The 26,154-nt window shown below is 51.9% G+C and overlaps 2 protein-coding genes across 3 annotated transcripts; both read left to right on the top strand.

Moving 5' to 3' along the window:
• Nucleotides 1–1,712: 1,712 nt before the first annotated feature.
• On the top strand, nt 1,713–12,025 carry LOC144370797 (cell adhesion molecule CEACAM6-like). 2 transcript variants are annotated; one of them, XM_078031996.1, is made up of 3 exons: nt 1,713–1,864; nt 2,711–3,070; nt 11,128–12,025. In XM_078031996.1, exons 1-3 carry the CDS (start codon nt 1,801–1,803, stop codon nt 11,481–11,483), a joined length of 780 nt encoding a protein of 259 aa, XP_077888122.1. In that variant the 5' UTR covers nt 1,713–1,800; the 3' UTR covers nt 11,484–12,025. The 2 variants fall into 2 exon arrangements, with proteins under 2 accessions (XP_077888122.1, XP_077888123.1); XM_078031997.1 differs by lacking the exon at nt 11,128–12,025 and adding an exon at nt 6,835–7,505.
• Nucleotides 11,935–14,663, top strand: LOC144371126 (cell adhesion molecule CEACAM4-like; the record flags this gene model as incomplete). The annotated part of the gene is made up of 5 exons (XM_078033341.1): nt 11,935–12,152; nt 13,100–13,152; nt 13,483–13,514; nt 14,029–14,070; nt 14,338–14,663. Coding segments are annotated over 5 exons (411 nt in total), but the record flags the coding sequence as incomplete, so codon positions are not given.
• Nucleotides 14,664–26,154: the final 11,491 nt, after the last annotated feature.

Genomic DNA, 26,154 nt, shown 5'->3' with positions numbered 1-26,154 from the left:
TGATGCCTGATCTGGAACTAACTCCAGATTCTCCATCCCAGATGGAATTTCTACCAGGGAAAGCCAGAGCCCCATGTGACCAGGGAGGAAGGTGAATCTCGGCCTCAAGGGCACCAGGCCTGAGGATTCCTGTGCCCATGGTCCCTGCAGACATCTCAGCAGCCCAAGGAGTCTGGGGCATGAGGGGGGCTCAGCACACAGGACCTGACTTTGTTTCCATCTCAGAGGGGCTGGGGGTTCACGCGGCTTTCTCTTCCCAAAAGAGGAACCAGGGAACCCTGGTGGAGATGCAGGTGGGAGCATCTCCAGTTCCTGGACCCTGTGAGCAAGTCTACACAGAAGCCAGACAGGGACAGTGATGACTTAGGAGCCAAGGCCCTGTGTGCCATGATGGAGAAACCTGGTATTCTGGGACCAGCCCCATGCTGGTTCCCTCTCCCCAAAGCTCCAAGAGACACCACCCCTGTTCTTCCTTTGAAACCTGGGGACAGATGGCTCCTCCTGAGGCTGCCCATCCCCGGGTGCCCATCTCCCACCTCTGAGCAGCAGTCCTCAGGACAACTCCTGTCCTCTCCCTAGACTCACCCTGCACTGGGTGTCAGGCAGCCTGGACCCAAGGTGAACAGGACTGACCCTGCAGTTTGTAGGTCAGGGCCACCTGTGCCTGGGTGTCAGGGCCAGCTCTCAGCATTTAGACCCTGGGCAGCATCCCTGCTACAGTCCCTGACCCTGACCATGGGTCTCCTCAGGAGCTCAACTGGTGATCACTTGGACCCACAGCCAACCCTCCGCATGCTGATTCTTTGAGATGGGAGATTGGTTTTGGCTAGAGATGGAGGTGGACACATAGCCTGATGTCCACCTTGGAACCAATGGCCACATGGGCTCCCTCCCTCATACCTATGGTCCCCACCAATCCTTTTTGGTCCTGGAGAACCCTGTTCTACCAAGTGTAGTTCCCTCCTTCCTGGCAACACACCTGGGGAAAGGCAGGTGACCACAAAAGTACAATCCAGAGAGGACAGAGGACACCCACAGAGACCATGGCAGGTCTGAGCCACAGCAATGCCAAGAAATGAAGATAAAAGCTCTTCTGAAATCCTTCACCAAGGGCAGCAGAGCCAAGGTCACCTGCCTCCCACTGCCACATCCTCCTTTCTAAGGACACAGGTCGCCTGCCCCTGCACCCCAAGGCCCTGAAGCTCCCTCTGAGACATGTGGATGTGGGACTCTGAGCTAGGCTGGTGACACAGAGATAGAGGACAGGTCCCCCCCACCAGTCATTCCTCAGTGGGACCCATTATAGCTTCAGAGCCAAGTAGGACCCCTTCCTGCCGGGAGCAATCCACCTTCCAGAGAGGGGAGAACAAGGGGAGACGTGGGACAAACTGGGATTCTCTGTCATGAAGGAAACATGCCCAGGGTGAGGGGACCCCAGGGGTTCCCTGGGTGGTGCTGAGAGCCCTGAGGCCAGGACACAGCTGAGGCCAGTGCTGGGTGAGCCACTTCTCTCAGGGGACAGTGTCCCCATCTGCCTTGCGCCTCAGGGTGTGGCATGCAGTAGTGAAACCCAACAGGGAAAGCAGAAGGGACAGGAGGCAGGACTGAGAGGGAGGGGACAGAGAGGTTCCTCCACAGAGACCCCGCCCCCAGCCCTGTGACCCAGGAGAGTGCTCCTGCCCTGGGAGGAGGCTGAGCTCAGAGAGGAACAGGGCAGCAGGGCTGACTGGCCTGGACCTCGGCTTCCCAGCGGCTCTGCAGTGAAGCTCCTTCCACAGAGGGGACAGAGCAGCAGGGACCATGCAGCCCCCCTCAGCCTGTCCCTGCAGAGGGGGCATCCCCTGGCAGGGGGTCCTGCTGGCAGGTAAGAGGGGACAGTTCCCTGAGGAGGGCGGGAGGTGGGGGCACAATCTTGCTGGTGTCCCCCTGGAGGACACGACCCTCACAGGGGACACAGGGCTTCACTGGGAACCCAATGGGAACAGAACACAGAAGACAAAAGTTCACCAACAGGAACAGATGAAGGGGGATGGAAAGCTCAGGGGTTCTCTTCTCCAAGTTACTCACCAGATGCCTTTATATTTTGAAAATTGATGTTAACAGCTGTCAGGGCCACTCTCCAAATAGAAAGGCAACTTGAGCAGTGGACATTCGCTCAAGCCACCAGCCTCAGACATTGGCACACAGACACCTGGACCCTCAGGGTGGGGACCCTGCTTCACTCATCCACAGGAGGCTGAACCTGGTCCAGGCCCTGGGCTACCACAAGGGTCAGACTAGTCTCTGCCTCCTGGAGCTTCCTCTCTAGAGGCAGGAGGCCAGGCCAGAGGGAGATCTGCAGGTGAGGCCAGGTGCTGTGTAGATCTAGGAGGGCAGAGAGCAGGGAAATGTCCACAGGGAAGACCTGGGTCTGAAAGGAGGTGGTCAGGGGAGGCGGGTGCCCAGGTGCCCTGGGTGTGAGCAGGGATCTGAGGGCACTGAGGGGCCAGCCTTGCAGACACCTGGGGAGTGGTGTTCCCAAGAGAGAATGACAGGTACAGGGGTCCTGAAGGAAATAAGGTCAGGCTGCTGGCCTTGACCCAAGGACAACCATGTATACACCAACACACCCCCGAGGCTGAAATGAAGCCTCCTGCTGAGGTCCTGGGCCCCATCTTTCCACCTATATTAAGGTCCCAGTATTGATGGATTTCTCTCTCTTCCCTCCTAGTCTCACTGTTAACCTTCTGGAACCCGCACCCCACTGCCCAGCTCACTATTGAACCAGTGCCTTCCGACGTTGCTGAAGGGAGAGACGTTCTTCTACTTGTCCACAATGTGTCGGGGAACGCTGTAGGCTACGCCTGGTACAGAGGGCAAATAACAGACCGCACCCGTCTAATTGTATCCTACTCGAATCTCACACACTCAGCTACCCCAGGCCCTGCCTTCAGTGGTCGAGAGACAGTATACCCCAATGGGTCCCTGCTGTTTGTGAATCTGAAAAAGGAGGACACAGGATTCTACACCCTTCAAACCACAACTGACAATTTTGATGCTGAAGTTGCAACAGAAGAGTTCTGCGTACATGGTGAGTGATGCCCCAGGTCTTCTGGGTGTTGGAGGGGTTAACTCCACTGCGCACACAGAACCCTGAGACCTGGTCTGCCTCCCTCCTCCTGTGCATTGTGTCCCCACAGTGGAGTTGGAGCACTTACTGCAGGGCACACGCAGTGCAGACAGACTTCAGAAGATCCGAGTCCTCTGCCTGAATCCACTGGCAGAGAGCAGGGTGGTCTGGTGGGAGACTCGGCCCAGGCAGAGCAGTCCCAGCCCAGCCCCTGTGTCCTTCCCAGGAGCATGGCCCTGAGAAAGACCCTGCAGGACTGAGTCAGGCCTGGCCTGAGGGCCCTGGAGTCAGTACAGAGAAGGGTAGTCCTAGGGTGTACCTGCTCAAGACCTCTGTCCCAGGCTCCTGGCTCCAGGTGACCCTGAGGACATGTGGCCAGGGTTGGAGTTTGGCTTCCTGTTGAGGGCCGCTGGGGAGCAATGATTTACTGGCCACCTGATCTGGTAGCTCCTGCAGGTGGTCACCAGCCAGGACACAGTCCCAGGAGCCACATCTGGGCAAGGGCACCTGGGCATCTCCTTCTCCTGGGACTAGGTGTGGCGAGCACAGAGGGACAGGTGCCTCAGGCCAATCAGGTGCCCTGATGGACTTCTATAAGGCTCCACAGGAAGGTCCATGTCCCCAAGGGGAGGAACAGAGGAAAGAGATTCTCCTGGAACTCCTGTTCTCCCGGGACCAGCCCAGGGCGCTCTCACTGGGAGGCAGATCAGAGTAGGGGCTTGTTCATTTGGGGGCAGCTCCTCCAAACCAAGGTCAGGTTACTGAGAGTATTTCAAGGTTAATTTATAGACAACATGGTGAACCAGACACCACTTCCCATGTATCCAATAAAGGGAAACTGAGGAACGGGGAACACAGTTGCTGAATCAGGTCACACAGACCAAGGGTGGCAGATCAGTGGTGCATGTCACTCTGCAGCCAGAGCCCTGTGCTCTGCATGCTGAGGGCCTATTAGGCGTCTGTGGTCCAGAGACCAGCCATTGGCTCAGGGCACTGGCAGCTAAAGGGGACAGTCTGCTCTGGCAGTGGGAGCAAATGGAGGATAATCAATTTTTACTCTGGAAACAAAAAACCTGCCTCAACAGAATGTCCAGGCCTCCCCCTCCCACAGCTGGTCCACACTCTCCCTCACTGAACTTGAAGTCTCCTGTTTCCTGGTGTGTTGGGTGTCACTCCCTCTGTGGCATAAGGTGTTTCTTTTTTTCTTTTCTGGGGGTAGCAAGGAGAATAAGGGTACCAGGAATTGAACCCAGGGGCAGTAAATCACTGACCACATCCCAGCCCTGTTTTGTATTTTATTTGGAGACAGGGTCTCACTGAGCTGCTTTAGCCTGACCATTGCTGAGGCTGGCTTTGAACTCACCATCCTCCTGTCTCAGCCTCCTGAGCCCCTGAGATTACAGGTGTGCGCCACCAGCCCAGCCCTCTGAGCATAAGGAACAGGACTTCTCTTTCTCACTCCCCACCAGAGCCTGCAGCCAGCCCAGGGCCCAGTGTGTGGCCAACTCCCAGTGGTTTTATGACAAGGGAGGGAAGAGCATGAATGAATGACCCTGAACCTCCTCAGAGCCTGGACCCTGCATGCGCAATCCCAGGGGGTTCTGCCACCTGCTCCCTGTCCCTCCTGGAGGCTGAGGATCTTGCTCCATCCCACCAACCACCTCTCCTGAGGCCACCCAGGAGCCACATCACAGGATGCCCTTGGTTGGCCAGGCTGTGGAGGGTCTTCAGGGTGGCCCTGGGTCAGTTCTGAGGCAGCCATGAGGCTCGTGGACCTGGGGCTTTAAGTCACTGTACCCCCACTGCTCCCTGCCATGGCGATTCTGGCTGCCTTGCTCCTGCCTGTCCGTCCTCTCCCTCCTTCTCATTCAGGCAGGACTGGCCCTGCCCTGCACAATGAGCCATGCCCTTCCCTCCTGCACTAATGGCCATCTGTCCTGTCCACTTCCTGCCAACACCTGGAACCAGGCCCCCTCCTGGCTGTAGTAAAGGGCACAGAAACAGTCGAGGCAGGTGCCCCTGTCAGGCTGCATAAGTGACAATGTCACCCACTGTGAAGGAGGCCCCATTGTGTCCATTCCAGGGCTCTTTCCTTCCATGAAAATGACATGTGAAATAGTCCAGGACACAGGCCTGAGCATCTCCCCCATCTGCTCTCTGCACTGACTCAGCGAGGGGGGCAGAGGCAGGACAGGGCGGCAAGCCCCTAGGTCCCAGGATCCTCACACCCAGATGACTGGTGGCTCCATCCTGGTCCCTAAGTGGGGCTCAGGCTCCTCCAGTGACTCCCAGGACCTTCCCCAAGGGGGAGCTGGACTGAACGGTGCTGTCTCAGGGGCTGTCTATTCCATATGTGCCTGTGTCCCCATGAGGACACCAACACCAAAAGGGAGGTCTGTCCCCACATGGTGTGATGCTCCAGCCACGGTCACTTACATTGGGCTCTAGGCCCTGATTTGGATCAATTTGATGATCTCACTGCACTTCCTGGGGTGAAAAGAACAGGAAGAAGGCATTCCACAGGCCTGTGTCAGGTGCTTCCCCCTTTGCTGAGTCTCCATAGCAATTGGGAACATAGACTTCTAGATTGATTAACATGATCAATAATACTTCTCTGAGTTTGGTGTTGTGCCCCATTTTACATAAAATAGACCCTCAGATGTCCCCTCTGACCATTCAGTCCTCCACCAGGACCCACAGGTCTCTCCTTACTCAGGAGGCTGCTAAAGTTTCAAAGTGACCTTAGCATCTGCCTTGGGTCATAATGTGACCCCTCAGGACTTCAGAGCTCAGTCTAAGACACTGTGCTCCTGAGAGCAATATTTCTTTCAGAAAGGAGTCTTAGATCCTGGGTATTAAAACTATTTTCCCATATGGGAAAACTTTACCATCCCCCATTTCTACCCCAGGTCTGCCACACACAAGCCCACGAGGGCCGTATTTTCAGCAAGGTCCTGGCCCCCTCTTCCACCTCTTAGTGCTAATGTGTTAGGAACCATCCACTGGTCTCTCAGGACCATTCCACCTGCCTCACCTGCTCTCTGCAGGGGGAGAGGGATGTAAAGACCAAGGTCAGGAACATGATTCTACTCCAAACCTTGTCTGTCCCCTCACCCTAGAGCATTCTTTGGACTCATGCTTTGCCTTTCAGGTGCCACTTGCTCCTGTCAGTCACCAGGAAACACCTGAGCAGAACTGTCCCCTTGTGGCCCCAGGATGACCACCAAACTGAATGCCAAGCTTGCCCCTGTATCCTGGTTTCTGTTCACACACCCCACTCTCAGATGAGGTTGTGGGGTTTTCTTGAGGTTTAGGCACAGTGGGGTGTCCCATCATGACCCACATCTAGGATGGCCTTGAGAACCAATGGCTCAAGGACAAACACGTGGGCCGAGCCCTGGAGTCCATGCAGCTGGAGGGACTCTTCGTCTCAAGGCCAGCCAGGGCCAGCAAGGACCAGGAGAGACACAGGGTTGCTAACTCCCAGCCCTGGGTCTGTCCAGGACCAAACTCTGCAATTAAGTGCACCTGTGAGAAACTCTGGGCTTCTCCCAGACACAGCCCAGGGGGCCCCACATCCTCTGATCCCTCAGATACTCCTGTATCTGCCAGGATACCCACTCTGCCTGGTTCTTCAGGACTCAGGTTGGTGGGAGGTGAGAGGCAGCTCAGGTAGAAAGACACATTTGTGGGGATCACAGGGCAATCCTCTGTTGTCTGCACAGAGAAATTACCCAAACCCAACATCACAATCAACAACTCCCAACCCATGGAGGGTGAGGACTCTCTAGCATTAACGTGTGAACCTGAGATTCATTATGCAACCTACCTGTGGAAGATAAAAAATCAGACGATACCAGATGGTGACAGGCTGAAGCTCTCCAACAACAACAGGACTCTCACTTTATTCAGTGTCACAAGGAATGACACAGGACCTTATGAGTGTGAAACCCAGAACCCAGTGAGTGCCAGCCACAGTGACCCACTCACCCTGAGTATTTCCTGTGAGTAACTTCTATTCCTCCATTACCCTGGCTGTGAACTCAAACACACAGGGCCAGAGGCTGGGCCACTTAGTCCCTCTCTTCTGGGCACCTGGACTGGCGGTGACAATAGCCCCAGGCACATCCAGGCAGGCCCAGCCTTGGGCCAGGAATAGGAGGGGAGGGTTTGTGGTTCCCTAGAGAGGCCTGGGGTCAGCCACCTGGGACAGAGAAGCAGGGGAATGTCACAGACTAATTTCAGTGAACAAAGGGTGTTTGGTTCAGAATTTCTGTGAGTGTGTATGGTGCTGGGATTTGAACCCAGGGCCTCATGCATGCTGGGCAGGTGCTGTACCACTGTACTCCCCAGCCTAGTTTCGACTTTTAAAAAATAAACAAGGTTGTGACATGGATCAGTAGTTATATTGTGGTCTTCTACAGTCTAGGAACTTCCCCTTCTCTCTGACATTACATGTGGCTTTATTCTGTTTGTCCAGATGGCCCAGAAGCCCCCATCATAAACCCCCCAGACTCACATTTCCGTCCAGGGACAAATCTCCACCTCTCCTGCCACGCAGACTCTAACCCGCCTGCTCAGTACTCTTGGTCTCTCAATGGGAGGTCCCTGGAATCCACACAAGAGCTGTCAATCCCCAACCTCTCTACAAATAATAGCGGATCCTATGTGTGTGTCGCCCATAACTCTGTCACTACCCTCAATAGGACCACAACCAAGAATATTACCATCTCTGGTAAGTGGACCCTGGAGCACAGTATCAAGTGCTGGGTGGAGTCTTGATTTTTCCGGAAAAAAACGTGGAAGAAGTTCCTTCCTAGCCTGGCAAAAGCAAATCCTGTCCTTGCCTGAGCCTCCTGCTCCATCCCAGAGACTCTCCTCTTGCTCTGACTTCTCATGACCAATCTAGGGTCCAGCTTGGATGTGGGTTGGGCTTCTCGCAGACCCAGGAAGTCCTAGGTAGTGGAAGGAGCTTCCCAGACAGGGGGAGGGTCCTTGAAGTCAAGTCACTTCTTTCTGTCACTAACTTGTCCCTTTCTGTCACCTCTCTGCTTTCTTTTACCTCCTCAGTGAGCTACAAGGAACCTGCATGGCTTTGCCATATGTTCATCCTCTTTCCCCCAAATGACAGGAGCAAAGTCCCCTCAGATGGGGGATGAGCAGCTCTGCTCCTGTCCTGCTCCGACTCCATCTGGGGTGGGAGGCGTGGGTGGGAAAGAGGCCTGGGAGGCCCGTCTGGAATCTGGATCAATCCTGTGGTCAGTTGGTGCCTTCCAAGTCAGGAGCAGGGGAGGGAAAGAGCCAGCCTGGGGGCAGATGCTTCTGAGTTGTGTCCTGGCTCTGAAGTCCCCAGGTGCATAGGGTTGGGAACACAAGCCCATGTCATGCACCACGGAGAATAGCAGAGATGCACACCTGGAGGGAAGGGAGCCTCACCTGCAGAGTCCCTGCAAGGCCGGCAGGGCAGTGCCGAGAGCATGTGTTTGCAGAGAGGACAAGGTGCCGGGGTTGGTCAACACTGTGACCTTCATCTCCACAGTTTCCTTTCACTGGGATATTTAATCCACAGGCCAGGAAATAAAAGTCCTCTTCAAACTGACAAATCCTGTAGATTGGGATTTCTCCAGTCACTAAGGTCATGAAGACGGGCTGGACCATCTTAATTCCCTGACAAATTATTTAATGAAAACTATTTAATGAAAATTATTTAATGCCCCTGGATGTAAAGTTAATTCCTGCCTGAGAGCCTGATCTTCTACAGGCACAGATAGTACCAGAAAAAATGTTGCTCGAGAGTGGATGGAAAAATTGTTCCACCTGAGGATGAGCTTGCTGGACAGGTCCTATAGAGATGTCCAGGGACCCTCAAGGGTCACCGTAGGTGATTTGAGGTCAGAAGGAGAGGCAGCACTTTCTTTAAATTGTCATCTGAATGATGACACCAAACTCTGCCGAGGGTCAGGGCCACCTTGTGGGGCACCTTACACAACTCACTGGGGCCCTGAGCACTGGCTGAGGTCTCTGGGGAAGGAGCACCTCAGGTCTGCAGCTGAAGCTCCTTCCACAGAGGGGGACAGGGCAGCAGCAGGGACCATGCAGCCCCCTCAGCCTGTCCCTGCAGAGGGGCATCCCCTGGCAGGGGATCTGCTGGCAGGTAAGAGGGGACAATTCCCTGAAAGAAGGTGGGAGGTAGAGGGGGAGCACAGTCTTGCTGGTGCCCCCTGAGGAGGACACAACCCTCACAGGGGACACAGGCTTCACATGGAACCTGATGGGAACAGAACCCAGAAGAGAAGCTCACCAACAGGAAACTCTCAGTGACCTGGAGCTGATGAAGGGGGACGGAAAGCTCAGGGGTATCTTTTCTTGGACATCTCCTTCTCCTGGGACTGGCTGTGAGGAGCACAGAGGGACAGGAGCCTCAGGCCAATCAGATGTCCTGATGGACCTCTATGAGGCTCCATAAGAAGGTCCATGTCCCCAAGGGGAGGAACAGAGGAAAGAGATGCCCCTGGAGCTCCTGGTCCTCCCGGGACCAGCCCAGGGCCTCTCACTGGGAGGCAGATCAGAGTAGGGGCTTTTTCTTTGGGGGCAGCTCCTCTAAACCAAGGTCAGGTTACTGTGAGGATTTCAAGGTTAACTTAGAGACAACATGGTGAACCAGACACCACTTCCCAGGTATCCAATAAAGGGAAACTGAGACACACGGAACATAGTTGCTGAATCATGTCACACAAACCATGGGTGGGAGGTCAGTGGTGCATGTCACTGTAGCCAGATTCCCGTGCTCTGCATGCTAAGGGCCTATTAGGCATCTGTGGACCAGAGACCAGCCATTGGCTCAGGGCACTGGCAGCCTGGAGGGGACAGTGTTGTCTGGGAGTGAGAGCAAATGGAGAATAATCAACTTTTACTTTACAACGAAATCCCCTCCCTCAACAGAGTGCCCAGGCCTTCCCTCACAGCCGCCCAGGACAGAGTGTCAATCCTGCGTTAACTGAGAAATCCTTTGCATCTGAATCCAACCATCTAAGCCATCAGGACTGGGCTGGGCGTCCCCACTCCCTAGTGGTCACTGAACTGCTCTACTCCATGCAAATCCCGCCTGGGTCCAAGGTGGACAGGCTGATAATCCCTCCTTCCCCAACATGCATGACAGAGGTTCCAGAAATCACCAACCAAACTTTTATAGAGTCACTGCTGTGGTGTGAATGTGCCCCCCAAAGCATGTAGTGGTAACTGAACTCCCAGGAAGCTGAGGTGTGGCCTCAGGGAAGGACATAGGTCCCTGTGAAAGGAACAAGGCTGCTGTCACAGAAGGGGACCAGGTCCTGCAGAGGTGGCTTTCTGAAAAGGGGTGAGTGTGGCCCCTTCTGATCTCTCCCCATGGGGAGCCCCCACTGTTAAGATGCAGCAAGCAGCCCTCTTCACATGGGGCCCCTAGATCTTGCCCTTCCCCAGCTCCTGAACAGTGAGCAGGAGATCTCTCTTCTTTACACACCACCCACTCTCAGGTGCTCTGTTAGAGCAGCACAAGATGCACCAAGACCAGCACAGAAATTCTGGAAGATAAGACACAAGGGTCCACGGGAAAACCGCTTGATAATGAGGTGGCTGGACCTGGGGCCTGAGAGGAGTTTCCCATCTGGATCCCAGAGAGATATCAAGGGACCAGTTTTGGGTCTCCTTGAGGTCATCTAGGGTCAGAGGGAGGTTGAGCAAGTCCCTATTTTAAGATGAGGACCCTGAGGAGGGTGCTGGGTCGTCCAAGATCAACGTATTGCAGTATATTTTGTAGTTTCCCAGAACAGACTTGAACCATTTCAAAACCAAGAGCATAACAAGGGCATCTTATTTCTGGGTCCTCAACCACTGTCCATGGACTCAACCATCCAGCTCATCCTCTGGACCCCTCACCCACATCACGATGGCCCTGAGAACAGGCAGACCTCTCTGAGGATGACAGGGACCCAGGCCTCAGGCCTGCTGTCAGTCAGCCCCCTGCTGTTTTTCCACAGGGCTTGTGGCCCAGCCCTCCCTCAGAGCCACCAACACAGAACCACACTCTGTGGCCATGACCTGCCTCTCAGGTGACCCTGGAATCTCCATCACGTGGATCTTCAATAGCCAGACTCTGCAGCTCACAGACAGGATGCAGCTGTCCCCGGACCACAGGACCCTCAGCATAGACCCCGTCAGAAAGGAGGATGCCGGGGAGTATCAGTGTGAGGCCTCCAACCCCGCCAGTTCCACCAAGAGTGACCGCTACAGACTGGCTGTGATCTGTGAGTGGCCCCCGTCCCACCCAGTGCTTCTGTCATATATTTCCACTGTCAAGGGCCATCATATGGCACCAGCCATGAGCATGGGGTAGATGCCAGAGCTTGGAGAGAATGTGCTTGACTACGCAGAAATTAGGTGCCTTGATGTCACCTTGGTTCTGATCTGACCCGAGGCTAGGCCTGGGCTAGACAGTCTGTGAGGGCTGCCCACTGACACTGTCCTGAGATGGGAAGGAAGAAAAGAGTAAGAGGGGGTGGGGTGTGGCTCAGTGGTAGAGCACTGGCCCGGCCTGTGTGAGAACCTGGGTTCAATTCTCAGCATCAAACAAACAAATGAATAAAATCAAGGTCCTTCAACATCTAAAAAATATATTAACATAAAAGAGAAGAGGAAGAGACCTTAACAGGAGCAGGAACAGGATGTGGCCCAGCTGCGTGTGGAGAGGGTCAGGCTAGAGCACATGCAGGTTTCACAACCAAACGTGAAGAAATGGCCAGAAGCAGAGTCAGGAGGACATGGTGACAACATGACAAACTGCACTGGGACGTGGTGCCATTTCCTTCCACCCTGGATGGCCCCCTGCAGGGCCCAGCTGGTTCCCTGAAGACCTGCCCTTCAGCCCTTTCTATTCTCTTTCAGCAGAAGAGAGGACCCCAGGCCTCCCTGTGGGGGCCGTCGCTGGCATTGTGACTGGGGTCCTGGTCGGGGTGGCTCTGGTGGCCGCTCTGGGGTGTTTCCTGCTCCACACAAGAACTGGAAGGTACCCAGGCTTCCCCCACCTGATCCCACCCAGGTGACCCCAGGCCTGAGGGAAGGAGGCCCGTCCTCAGACTCTGGCCTGACTCCCACCTCCCCACTTCCCAGGGACCCTCCCCTCTCACCCAGCCGCCCCCTGTCCCTCACCAGCTGCTGGCCCTGGGCTGCTGCCTTAACAGCTCCCTCCTCTGTGCGCTGGTCACTAGGGACCTGTCCCCACAGCACTGTCCTCCTTCCTTCACACAGAAAACCGGCGACACTTCCTGTGACAGAGTTAGTGTCAAACCCAGCACCTCCCACAGTCTATCTCCACCACCCGAAATGAGGGGTGATACTATGCATATCAGGGGTGTCCTGGCCCAGGTCACTCAGTCACATGGAGAGGTCTTGAGAGGCTGGAGGGGTCAGCTCCCATAGCTTTATGGTCACCCACACCCCTGATATGTGAGGTGGCAGTCCTGGGGCCCAGCCAGGATAGTGTGTCTTGGAATGTCCTTTGCCTCCTGGCCACATGGGTGGAGAGAGGACAAGGCCACAGTTATATTTCATCAACTCCTGGCCCCACCAGGGTCACTGAGGTTAGCTATTGTCAAGTTGCAAGTGGCTGCTGCAGTGTCCTGCCCACATGGTGACCCTGCTTCCCCTGCCCACACGGCTCGGACCCTTCCACTCAGTCAAACCCTCCTGCTTTAATTCATCCTAATTCCGCAGTCCCTTTCTAGGGTCAGTCAGCCAAATCCTCTTGAGTCTGCATCTGTAAGGGACATTCACCTCTGTCCCTGGGCAGAAGAGGCCACTTAAGGCCTTTCCTCAGCTCCCTTCTGGGCCCCCTGGGACACAGACCTGATGGAGTAAGAAAGGTTTCACACCCTCCTTGGAAATGGGGTGCCCTCCTCATCCCCTATCTGACCCCAGTCCATGACCCTCATGAATAAGCCTGACCTTCCCTAGGGCTGGTGTCCAGCAAGGCCTCAGAGACCATCGCACCCCAGCATCAACAGCCAGTGAGTGCCCCTTCAGCCTGCGGGTGGCTGGGAGCCCTAGGCCTGCCCCACAGTGTCACTCTTGCAGTCAACACTCCTTAGGTCAAGTCCTTCCCCTGGGCCTCAGGAGCCCTGTCATCAAACACTCAGGTCAGGGGACCCACCTGGCCTCACTTTTGGCATCTAGTCACCTCCTTAGGCTCCTTGGCTCCCTGGACCGCTAACAGGGATGCAGGGTCTCTCCCAGGACATGTTGTGTCCTCTGACCCTCTGAAAGCTGAGGACCCCATCTCCTCCTGCTGCAGGGGCCCAGCCTCACCACACCCTCCTTTAACTCTGTCTCTGTTCCAGGCCAAGGTCCCCCTGACAGCTCCACCTCCCTGGTAAGTCCCCACAGCTCCCTACACACAGGGACCTGGCTGTGAAGGCTCAGGGCAAGGGCACTGTCAACCCCAGTACAGCACAGACGGCCCCTCTCGTGTTGGACCAGGACAAGGTTTGCCTGGACCTGGACAGAGGCTTGGCCTCTCTCAGGGACAGGACCACCATCACTCTGTCCTCAGTCCACCCTGATTCCTTCCATTTGTCTCACGGAACCGCTGGAGGCCAGCAGGTGCAATGTGGGTTCTTGGAGCTTCTATCAGTGGCCCTGGGTTAATGATGGGGGACCACAGTCTGGACAGAAACTGGGGTGACTGTGCAGAAGTGGAGGCTGGTGCTCAGGACCCAGAGCTGGTACCTCCTGGGAAGAAAGGGCTAAAGCAGTCACAGGGAGTAAGCTCTGGCCTGTCAGAGACCAGAACCTTCCAGGCACCACCCAGCACCTGCTCCCTGGAGTCACAGCCTTGATGAGCCTCCCTCACTGACCCTGGTGTCCACTCTTTCTCCCCTGCCCAGGCTCCTGTTTCTGGCCACAAAACTGCCATTCCCATCTACCAGGTGAGTGTGGGGGATGAATATTCTGGTCCACTGTCCACAGGCCAGACCATGGAGCTGCCACTAGCTGAACCTTCTTGAGTTTTCGGGAAAGAATAGTCAAAACAGGATCAGGGGGTGGTGAGCACAGGAGGAAGGGACCTGGAAACAGGAGCCACTGAGCCCAGCCAGGCACAGGACGGAGCAGTCTCAGGTGGGGCAGGGCCTAGGAGTCCCTGAATCCAGTTCTCAGAAGGACACAGGGTCAGAGGACTTTTTGTTCTTTTTCAGGAATTACTAAACCCTGACCTGGACATCTACTGCCGGGTCGACCACACAGCCATTGGAGGTTCCTAATTCCCACCAGACAAGGCTCCATATTGATGGAGGGAGGGTCCCCATAGGACCCCACACCATGGGCAATGGAGAAAAGAGCTGGGAGACTCTGGCACCTGGAGGGGAGGGGTCCCATGGGCTTTGGAGACCCAGAGAGGCTGCGTGAATGCTGAATGGCCAAAACCAGGCTGCCTGTGCCCAGGAACAGGGGCTCCAGGGAGAGGGAAGGTCCACTACTGGTCACCTGGAAAGGCGCTGAATAAAGACCCCCTCCCTCCTTCGCTCTTTTGGTTCCTGTGGGAACGTCTCTTGGCAGACACTCCCCTCAGGGTCCAGGTCAGCTCTCTCCTGTGTCACGCAGGGGAATCGTGGTCTCTAAGTTGTTCCCACAGGTTTCTCTTCCTGGGAGACAGGAGCTGGGAGGTGGAGCCAGGGCAAAGGTTGGTCTGTCCACAGGGAAGGGTGAGGGTCCCCAGGCCCTGCAGCCAGCAGAGCACTCAGTGGCCCTCACATTCCAGGGACCCAGGGTGGCTGGCTCTGGCCAAGATTTCTTCTCTGCCCAAAGCCCAGTACTCAGGACATCTTCACCTCTGCTGGGGCAGGGACACTGACTGTCAGAGTAATCAGGGGACAGGACCAGTCCCAGACTCAGGCCCTGAACAAAGGACTCAGCCCCTGCCCGAGGCTCCAGCTCTGCCCTCCCATCACCTTCCACTCTGCCCTGCCTGGTCTCTCTGGAACCAGCCTCCTCTGCACCCTCCAGCACCCAGGGCAGAGGCTCAGGGCTCCCCACATGGGGCTCTCCAGGCTCCATGGTGATGGGACAGAGGGTCTCCTCCCTGACCTGGGGCCCAGGATGTCCACTGCAGCCTCCTCCACACACCTGGGCCACTGCTCTGACTCCGGTGAGGGCTGGGTAGGGTGACGTTCTCAGATAGGTCACGTGGATCAGGCCACTACATTCCTGGAAATCAGAGGTCCATGTACTGAAGCTCAGGGACGCTCTGCTGATGCCTGAGAGTTTTCTGTCCTGAGATGAGAAGTAGGAAGAGACCCTGGGAGATTCCCCCCTGTCTCAGCTCTAGTGAGGCTCGTCCTGCATGAACACAGCATCAGGTCACACACGGTGACTTGCCTTGGTTTCCTGGGGCAGCTGCCACAGACTGTCTCCAGCACAGTGGCTCCAACAGCGATCTCAGGTGTCCTTGCAGCTGCATTCTTTATGGAGGCTCCAGGGTCTGTGCCCACAGTCAAAGGAACCTTAAGACTCAGTGGCTGTTGCATCTTCAAACCTGGTGGAAACTTTCCCTAACTCTTGCCCCAGGTCCTGTCCTGGGAACCACACCAGCTGCAGCACCTTCGCCCACAGCATCCTGCTCCCTGAGCCACACGTGAGCCCCTGGGAACCTGGGTTAAGCTGAGCCCCTCCAAGCCAAGCATGGCACCCGTCTTCCTCCTTCCCATCTCATCCCATCCAAGGAGGTACCCTGCTCCTGTAGAGCCACCCTGGCCCTCCAGGGACTCAGGTCCAGTCCCTGCAGTGTCCCTGCAGGTCACACTCACACCACCCAGGCTGCCCAGGGGAAGGGTCACCTGTGAGCTCAGGGGAGCCTCTCTGACTAGGATGGGGTGGAGTCCTCCTCTCCTTCTGCATCTGAGCAGTCCCCAGGGTCCTCTGTACCCTGTCCTTGCAGCCACTGTTTCTCCCTGGACCCAGCCTCAGGTCACAACAGGCAGAGCTGAGGTGCCGACTCTCCAGGAGTCCTTCCCATTCCTACCACATGAACCTGCTCAGCCCTGAGACCCTCCCTCAACAGGTGACTGTGCATTGGGCTCCTGAACACCTGCCCCCACACGTGCCAGCTTCAGGTCAGTGACAACCACCAGCTCTGACACCCTCACCCACGGCAGATGTCTGAGCACACTCACCAGGTGGGACAGCTGAGGCTCCAGCAGGCAGGAGCACCCTAGTCCCTCCCCTCCCTCCCTGAGGGCAGCAGGCCCCACAGGCTGCCTCTGACCACCAGCCTTTGTCCAGAGCACAGCTTCAGGTCCCTACTGCTCCTCCCCAGGCACATGCACTGTGCCTGCAGCAGCCAAGAGGAAATCCCACTGTCAAGGAAACACTGGGCCCCATCCCTCCTCAAACTCTGAAAGGGACAGACACATGCAACACACCTGGCCTCACCATCCGTCCAAAGGCCACTCCCAGCTACTTACCACCCAGGCCAGCTGCAGCCTGAAGAGCGACCTCCTTTCTGCTCTCTCCCTGTGACAGCAGGTGCTGCTTTTGCATTGTGGCCTGGGGTCCCCTCCACCCCCCCAGGGAACCCAAACCTGCCTGTGCCCCACCTCAGCCACACTCCTCAGCCTCCTGCTCCCCTCCACCTCCCTGACCTGCACAGAGAGGGGACAGCCCTCCTAGCCCCTCCCTGCTCACTGCCAGCCTTGGGTGCTCATCACGGGGCCTGCAGGGGTCATTTGTGCTCAGGTTGGTCATTTGTGGGATCAGGCAGACAGGAGAAGCCTCCCACATGCCTTCGACTCTCAGAAGGGAAAGTAAACAGAGAACAACTCTGACCAAAAGTCAGAAGGCAAGGGCGTCCCAGGGATTCCTAACAGTGCACCATCTTGCTCATGATCTTCTTCAAGAGATACTGTCAGATCAGACAAGGCAGGCAGCGGCCAAAGGAGGCAGATTTAAAAGGGCCGCTGAACAGGCTTTATCGAGATATCACTTCCGGGCAGAACTCGATCAGACCCACAGAGGGGACTGGGGAAGGGCCTGAGGAGAAACTGCGTGGAAGCTCGACCGACTGGACCTTTATGGGGCTTACAGCAGGAAGGGAAGGGCTTGGGATTGGAAAAGGTGTCTCTGGGGTCCCTTGCCCCCTTGGAGTTGGTCAGGGGAGTTGGCTGAACTCCAGGATTGGCCAGGGGGTCCTGCTGATTGACAGGAGTTAGTCAGGAGGTCTGGCTGATTGACAGGCGTTTCTGCCAGCATCTGATTGATGTTCTTTTCAGTCGCGGACTACTTTGTTCTAAGTTGCCACTAAGTCGCCACCAAGTCGCTGCCACCAACCTAACAGATACTTCCCATGTCCTTCCTTTGAGACCTTGGGACAGATGGCCTCTCCTAAGGCTGACCATCCCTGGGTGCAAAAATCTCCCCACTCTGAGCAGCAGTCCTCAGGTCAACTCCCGTCCTCTCCCTAGACTCACCCAGGCAGCCTGGGACCAGCACTGAACAGGACCCACCCTGCAGGCTGAGGTCAGGGCCACCTGGGCCCAGGTTTCAAGGCCAGCTCTCACCATTTGGACCCTGGTCAGCTTCCCCACTACAGTCCTGACACTGGCCATGGGTCTACTCATGACTTCCTGAAGTGACATTGGGACTCACAGCCAACACTCAACATAGTGTGATTCTGTGTGACAGGAGCGTGGCTTTGGCTGGAGATGGAGGTAGAGATGTCACCTGAGTTCCAACTCAGCCCCGGGGGCTCCCTCCCACATGCCCACTGTCCCCACACTCCTTCCTGGTCCTGGAGAACCCTGCTTGGCCATGGGTCACTGTGTAGTCCCCTCCTTCCTGGCATCACCCACAGGAAAAGGCAGGGTGACCTCAAGAGAACCGCCCAGGCAGAGGACAGAGGCCACCCCCAGAGGACATGGGCAGGCCTGAGCCACAGCTGCACCAACAAATGGAGAGAAAAGCTCACCCTGAAATCTCTCCCAAGGGCAGCAGAGCCCAGGGTCACCTGATTCTCACTGCCACAACCTCCCTTCCCAGCACACGTCACCTGCCCCTGCACACCCAGGCCCTGAAGCTTCCTCTGGGACACTAGAGTCTGGGTCTCTGAGGCTGGGCTGGTGACACCAGTGATGGAGGGAAGTCCCTGCACCTGTCATACTCAGTGGAGCCTATTCTAGCTCCAGAGCCAAGCTGTCCTCATCCTCCTTGGAGGAAATCCACCTTCCCAGAGCTTTGGAGAACATGGGGAAGACGTGGGCCAAACCGGGATTCTCTGTCATAAAGGAAAAATGCCCAGGGGTGAGGGGACCCCAGGGGTTCCCTGGTGGTGCTGAAAGCCCTGAGGCCAGGACACAGCTGAGGCCAGTGCTGGGTGAGCCACTTCTCTCAGGGGACAGCGTCCCCACCTGCCTTGCTCTTGAGGTATGGCATGGGGTCCAAAAAGGGAACAGAGGGAAAGAGGAAGAGGAACTAGAGGCAGGACTGAGAGGGAGGGGACAGAGAGCCTAACTGGAAAGAGACCCTCTCCCCACCCACGTGATCCAGGAAAGTGCTCCTGCCCTGGGAGGGGGCTGAGCTCAGAGAGGAGCAGGGCAGCAGGGCTGACTGGCCTGGGCCTCTGCCTCCCAGTGGGTCTGCAGTGAGCTCCTTCCACAGAGGGGAACAGAGCGGCAGGAAATCAAGGGAAACCTCCATCCAAGCCACCAACACCAAACTGCTCTCTGTGGTCAGACCTGCATCTCAGATGACACTGGAATTTTCAAGAGCCAGAGTCTGCAGGTCACAGAGAGCAGGCAGCTATCCCAGGACCACAGCACCCTCAGCATAGATGCCGAGAGACAGGAGGATGCAGGCAACAGCAGTGTGAGCCCCCCAGCCCGGTCAGTTCCACCCAGAGAGATGCCCTCAGCTGCAGTGTATGATAGCCCACCTTTGGCCCACCCAGCAGTTATTCAACTCTGATTTTATGTTTCTTGCTGTATCGTGGTAGTTATCAGGCAGTTATGTTATTACAGCTGGTGAGAATCGCCAAACAAGTGGACAGTCCTCAGAACTTGAACTGAGTCAGTAATGCTCAAAACCAGGAACTGACAGGCCCGTTATTCTTGACCTAAGGTCCTGGGCAACACCAGGTCCCACCCTTTGCAGGTCTCACAGGCACCGTCTCCAAGGCAAGGTGGTGTTCTGTAGGGACAGGGGCACCTGGGCTGAGACCCAGTGAGAGATGGTACTGAGAGGACAAGCCCTCTCCCCTGATATGGGGTTTTTTAAAAATATTTTTTTCATGGTAGATGGACACAATATCTTTATTTATTTATTTTTATGTGGTGCTGAGGCTCGAACCCAGGGCCTCACGCATGTAACGCAAGTGCTCTACCACTGAGCTACAGCCCCAGCCCTCGCTTCATGAGGTTTCACCATCCCCCTGGAAGATGCTCCCAGGCACACCTGCTCCAGGGGACCCAAGTCTAGACTGAGTCCTGCTAAGGATGAACCCCAAAGCCCCGAGCACCCACCACCAGGCCTGACCAGCCCCTGCAGGCCTCACACTCCTTGGCCAGCAAACACCAGCCCCTACCCAGGGAGTGGCCTTCATCCACCACGACACAGAGGATTTCTGGACACATGTAATGTCATTGGAGTGAGGATCACAGGACAGGCCCGCCTCTGTCCTCCCCAAGGCCCAGGGCTCTCTCCTTGTCCTGAAGTGTTCTGAAAACTGTGTACCTCTGAGCCCCAGTTTGAAGAATGTTGCCTCATGACCCCTGACCCTATGATGGACAGCTGAGCACCATCATGGACAACCGCAGAGGTGCCCCATGCCCTGGAGTTATAGAGGGTCCCTGGTGGAACTGCTGGTGGGTGAGCCTCTGCACACTGTACGCTTTAATTTTTTTAATATTTATTTTTTTAGTTGTAGATGGACACAATACCTTTATTCCATTCACTTATTTATTTTTTTTTTTTTAATGTGTGCCGAAGTCTGGCTTGGCACAAATCAGGAGCCACTTGTCAAAAAGAAACTAACTTTATTTTTAGAACTACAAACGCCAAACAAAACAGCTCCAGGGAAAAACCCTCAGAGCCCAACTGCCACCACCGGCTTCCACAAGCCTCTCTCCCCCACACCAGCCTTTTCCTCCCACAATCCTCCTCCTCTTGAGGCCGATTGGCTGGGTTGCGTGGGCAGAGCCAAAGAAGTCACCCAATGAGCAGCTCCGTGGAGGAGCCAATCAGCTAGATGTTGCTGGGGCAGCTGTGAGCCAATCATCAGCTGGCAGTCTGAAGGGCAGGGAAACAGCCCAATGAACATCACCGCAGAGGAGCCAATCAGCTAGATGTTGCTGGGGCAGTCTGAAGCTTGCTGGCAGCTGGAAGTTTGCTGGGGCCCCTTTGGCTGTGGCTCTCAACATCTCCCCCTCTCTGTTTAAACAACAAGCATGTGGCTTATGGACCGTGCCTGCCTTAGGTTGTCCAATACATATGGTCCTTACCCGTCTTCGGATGAGCTGACCTCAGGGCGTCAGCCTCCTGTCTTAGGTTGGTACCATTGTAATTGGATCTTACCCGTCATTGACTACCGGTCCAGTACAGCCACACCTGTGGAGAGGTCTCAGCGGGGGGGGGGGGGTGAGGTTCTTTGCCTCACCTCTGTTGACCCCCAAATTTTAGCTGAATGATCATGACAAGCAGAAGGGAGGAAGATATACCAAGTCAATTGACGGTTCTGTAAGCAGTTCAGTGTAAGTTCTGTAAGCAGTTCAGTGATGGCTATTGCAGAAACTGTAGATTAGTTTTATCTTTGTCTTCACCGGCACAGGGATGAAGATAGGAATTCTGGCAATAATGACTAAAGAAAAAATTAGGTAACATTCCAGAAGACACTAAAAGAAAACAATTTTCTTAACAATTTATATTATCTTCATCGGCACTGGGATGAAGATAGAAATTCTGGCAATAATGGCTAAAGAAAAAATTAGGTAACATTCCAGAAGGCACTAAAAGAAAACAATTTTCTTAAAAGAAAACAATTTTCTTAACAATTTATATTATCTTCATCGGCACTGGGATGAAGATAGAAATTCTGGCAATAATGGCTAAAGAAAAAAATAGGTAACATTCCAGAAGACACTAAAAGAAAACAATTTTCTTAACAATTTACATTATAGTGAAGAGAATTATTAAATATAATGAAAACTAAAGGTGAGAGCAAACAAACAGATCTGTTAACCTCCTTTTTTGTTTACATATTAAAACAATTCTTAACAGTTATTTACCCAATTTAAATTAAACCATTTAAATCACGTGAATAAAAAAAAAAAATATTTGGATCCATCTTTTCATGAGCGCTCATCATATATGATATATAGAAATATGTACATTGGACATACGTACATTCAAACATATAACACAAAACACAAGTGTGCACACATAACATAATACATACAACACATAACACAATAGTAAAGGCCTTATAACTTTTTACAGGTAAAATCTCTATTGCAATGTTTAAAAACTCTATAGTCAAAAAAAAAAAAAAAATAGAACTGATCAGCAAAACATTAACCTAGGTCTGTATGAGCTCAAAAAAATAAAATAGAACTTCATGATATGGGAAAGGGCAATAATAAAATAGATATTGAAAAAAGCATCCTGGTTCTGTCGCAGATGTAAGGATAGCCAAATTGGAGTTTTGGATATCAGCTATTATGGATTTGAGCTAAATCATCTTCTTTTTGGTCTGTAGAAATCGCTTTAGTTAATCTCTCTGGAATCCAAATCGGCTGCTGTTCTCTCTGTGGAAACACAAAAACAGACCCCCGACTCCAGACAATCACTGGGTCAGGATTTTAGTTAATCTCTCCGGAATCCAAATCAGCTGCTGTTCTCCCTGTGGAAACACACAAACAGGCCCCCGACTCCAGACAATCACTGGGTCAGGACCTTTCCATTGTCCTGTTAGAATATCTTTCCAAAGTACCTTGGGCTTATGTACATTTTTTGGACACATATGCCTTTCTGCAGCACTAAGTCCTGATGAATCCAAATTTAAAAAGTTTAGAGTAAAAAGCGTTATTTTAAGTTTATCTTTGGGGAATATATACCCCTTCCCAATTCCATCTTTTTGCTTTAATAAGTACATTTTAATAGTTTGATGAGCTCTTTCAACTATGCCTTGACCCTGTGGATTGTATGGGATTCCTGTTATATGAGTAATGCCAAATGATGAGCAAAATTGTTTAAAAGAAGTAGACGTATAACCAGGGGCATTATCTGTTTTTAACTGTTTTGGAATGCCCACAGTGGCAAAATTTTGTAAGCAATGAGCTATAACATCTTTAGTTTTTTCGCCGGCATGAAGGGAGCCCATCAAAAATCCAGAAGAAGTATCAATTGTAACATGCAAATATTTTAATTTTCCAAATTCTGGCAAGTGTGTGACGTCCATCTGCCAAATATGGTTAGGCATCAATCCTCTAGGATTGACTCCAAGATTAACTTGTGGTAAAAAGGTCACACAATTTTGACATTGTTTTATTATTTGTCTAGCTTGTTCCTTAGTTATTTTAAAACGCTTTTGTAAAGTATTAGCATTGACATGGAATCTTTCATGAAAATTTATAGCTTCTTCTAGTACAGAGAAAATATGTATGTCACGTGTAGTTTTATCTGCTAAATCATTGCCTAAACTAAGGGCTCCAGGCAATCCTGTATGTGCCCTGATATGTCCTATAAAGAATGGATCTTTTCTGTCCCAGATTAAACTTTGTATAGTGGAAAACAAAGAGAAAACAGTAGAAGAAGGGGAAATTCTACCAGCATCTTCAAGGGATACTATAGCATTAACTATATACTGGCTATCAGAAAATAAATTAAATACAGAATCTTTAAACATCACAAAAGTTTGTAATACTGCATTAAGCTCTACCTTTTGAGCTGATTGTTTGGGTACTAAAAATGTAAAAGTTTGATCAGGTGTAACTATTGCTGCTGTACCATTATTTGACCCATCAGTGAATATATTTGGAGCATTCATGATAGGTGTTTTTCTTGTCATTTTTGGAAAAATTACAGGATGCAATGACCAAAAAGACAATAAAGGATTAGATGGTAAGTGGTTATCAAATGAAACATTAGATTTGCACATTATTATTGCCCAAGTATTTAACTCATTAGCTAATTCATCAATTTGATTCATAGTATATGGAGTAATAATTTTATGGGGAGAAATTCCAAACACTGCCTTTGCTGTTTTTATTCCTTTGAGTATTAATTGTCCTACAGCCTCAGGATATCTAGTAAGAATAGTGTTAGGAGAATAAGATAAATGTATCCATAATAATGGACCTTCTTGCCAAAATACTCCTGTAGGAATATTTTTTGTTGGTAATACAATAAATAATAAAGGCAAACTTATATCAATTCTATCCAAATGCATATTTTCCATATATGTTTCAATGATTTTTAATGCCTTTCTTGCTTCAGGCGTTAACATTCGGGGTGAATTTGGATCTGATGGACCTTTTAGGATATCAAATAAAGGTCCCAATTCTCCTGTTGGAATACCTAGATAAGGCCTTATCCAATTTATGTCTCCTAATAACTTTTGAAAGTCATTAAGTGATTTGAGTTGATCTACTCGTATTTGAATTTTTGGTGGACGGACCATGGTTGAGGATAATAGAACTCCTAAATAATTAATTGGAAAATTTAATTGCACTTTATCTATTGCTATCTCTAGATTATAATTTTTTAATAAGTTTGTAAGTGTGGCATAACATTCTAGCAATGTGTTTTTAGCTTTGTGTGCCAATAACACATCATCCATATAGTGAAATATTTGTAGTTCAGGATTTTGATTTCTAAGTGGCTGGATTACTTTGTTAACATAAATTTGACACATAGTTGGGCTGTTAGCCATCCCTTGAGGGAGTACTTTCCATTCATATCTCTGATCAGGACCTTCATGATTTAGTGCAGGGATAGTAAATGCAAAACGTGGACTATCCTCAGGATGAATTGGAATTGAAAAAAAACAATCTTTAATATCTATAACTAAAACATACCAAGTTTTTGGCAAAGCAGACAATTGAGGAATCCCCGATTGAGCAGGTCCCATAATGACCATTTCATTGTTAATGGCTCTTAAATCTTGCAGTAATCTCCATTTACCAGATTTCTTTTTGATGACAAAAATGGGAGTATTATGGGGAGATACAGAAGGTTGTATATGTCCTTCCGCTAATTGTTGTTTGACCAGATCATGGGCTACTTGTGTCTTTTCTTTAGTCAAGGGCCACTGAGGAACCCATACTGGTCTTTCTGATTTCCATGTAATTTTTATTGTCTCAGTGGCCCTTTGTGAAAATCCAACCCATGTCTGTCTGTTCCTTGATCTATTTGTATTGGTGCTGCTATACATTGTTCTTGTCTTTCTAATCTTTTTCCTTTCCTAAAACCTTGTCTAGCCATAATAGTGGGTGCATTTTGATTGATATTATTTGTTAATGTCAAACCTAATTGATCTAAGACATCTCGTCCCCATAAATTTACGGGAAGATGATCCAATACATATGGCTGTATAGTTCCTTCACATCCTTCAGGATCCTTCCAATCTAATAGCATTGCACTTCTATCGGGATTAGTCGCCACTCCTAGGCCTCGAAGCGATTGAGTGGCTTGTTGTAATGGCCAATGTTTTGGCCATTCTTGACGAGAGATGATGCTAAGATCTGCACCTGTATCCAGTAGCCCATTAAATTCATGTCCTTGAATATTTAGTTTTAGCATGGGGCGAGAATCTAAATTTAAAGAAAGCATAGCCCAATCTACACCTGTGGAGCCTAATCCCTTGGAACCTCTTTCTACAACATGACTGGAAAATTTATCATGTAGGCTTGGTATTATTAGTAACTGTGCTATTCTATCTCCTGGTGAAATTACTGATATACCCTTTGGAGAACTGGCTATAATTTTTATTTCACCTTCATAATTGGAATCAATTACCCCAGGACTTATCAAAAGTCCTTTTAGAGTAGAAGAGCTGCGTCCCAATAATAAGCCTACTGTTCCTTTGGGAAGAGGTCCTTTTACCCCTGTGGGAATGATTTGAACTCCCATCTCTGGAGTTAGTACTGATTTGGTGGAGGCGCAGATGTCCAACCCTGCGCTCCCTCTGGTTTGTCTGATGAGGGATCTGATGTGCTGGGCACTACCCTGATGGGGTTGCTGGGGTTGCTGGGTTCCTCCAGTGCTCCGTATATTTGTGGTTTGGGGCCCCGGAGCATTGGGGCCCCCTGTCCATTTTTTGGCAACGGAGCCCGATGCCTTTGTCCACGATATTGTGGATAAACACCTTGTCCTTGTTCGTTTTTTGATAATGGAGTACCCTCTATGGTGGTTTGAGGACGGTATTCATTAGCCCAATATAATGGAGTACCCTCTATGGTGGTTTGAGAACGGCATTCATTAGCCCAATGTCTCCCTCTACGGCATCGTGGGCAAATACCCGGTATTCTACTTGTTTGATACCTAGTTTTGTTAAACCCTCCTCCTATGGGGCAATTCCTTTTAAAATGTCCTGTTTGTTGACAATTGTAGCATGTTCTTGGCCTGGCATCTAAAGCCTGTTTTACTGCAGCTGCCACAATTTGCCCTTGTTCATTAATGTCTCTGGCATCTAAAACCTGTTTTACTGCAGCTGCCACAATTTGCCCTTGTTCATTAATGTCTCTGGCATCTAAAGCCTGTTTTACTGCAGCTGCCACAATTTGCCCTTGTTCATTAATGTCTCTGGCATCTAAAGCTTGTTTTACTGCAGCTGCCACAATTTATGAGGAGCTGTTTTGGAATGCCCACAGTGGCAAAATTTTGTAAGCAATGAGCTATAACATCTTTAGTTTTTTCACCGGCATGAAGGGAGCCCATCAAAAATCCAGAAGAAGTATCAACTGTAACATGCAAATATTTTAATTTTCCAAATTCTGGCAAGTGTGTGACGTCCATCTGCCAAATATGGT

Source organism: Ictidomys tridecemlineatus, chromosome 15, assembly GCF_052094955.1.
Source record: "Ictidomys tridecemlineatus isolate mIctTri1 chromosome 15, mIctTri1.hap1, whole genome shotgun sequence".
Lineage (NCBI taxonomy): Eukaryota > Metazoa > Chordata > Mammalia > Rodentia > Sciuridae > Ictidomys > Ictidomys tridecemlineatus.
This window is presented reverse-complemented; position numbering and strand designations above follow the sequence as displayed.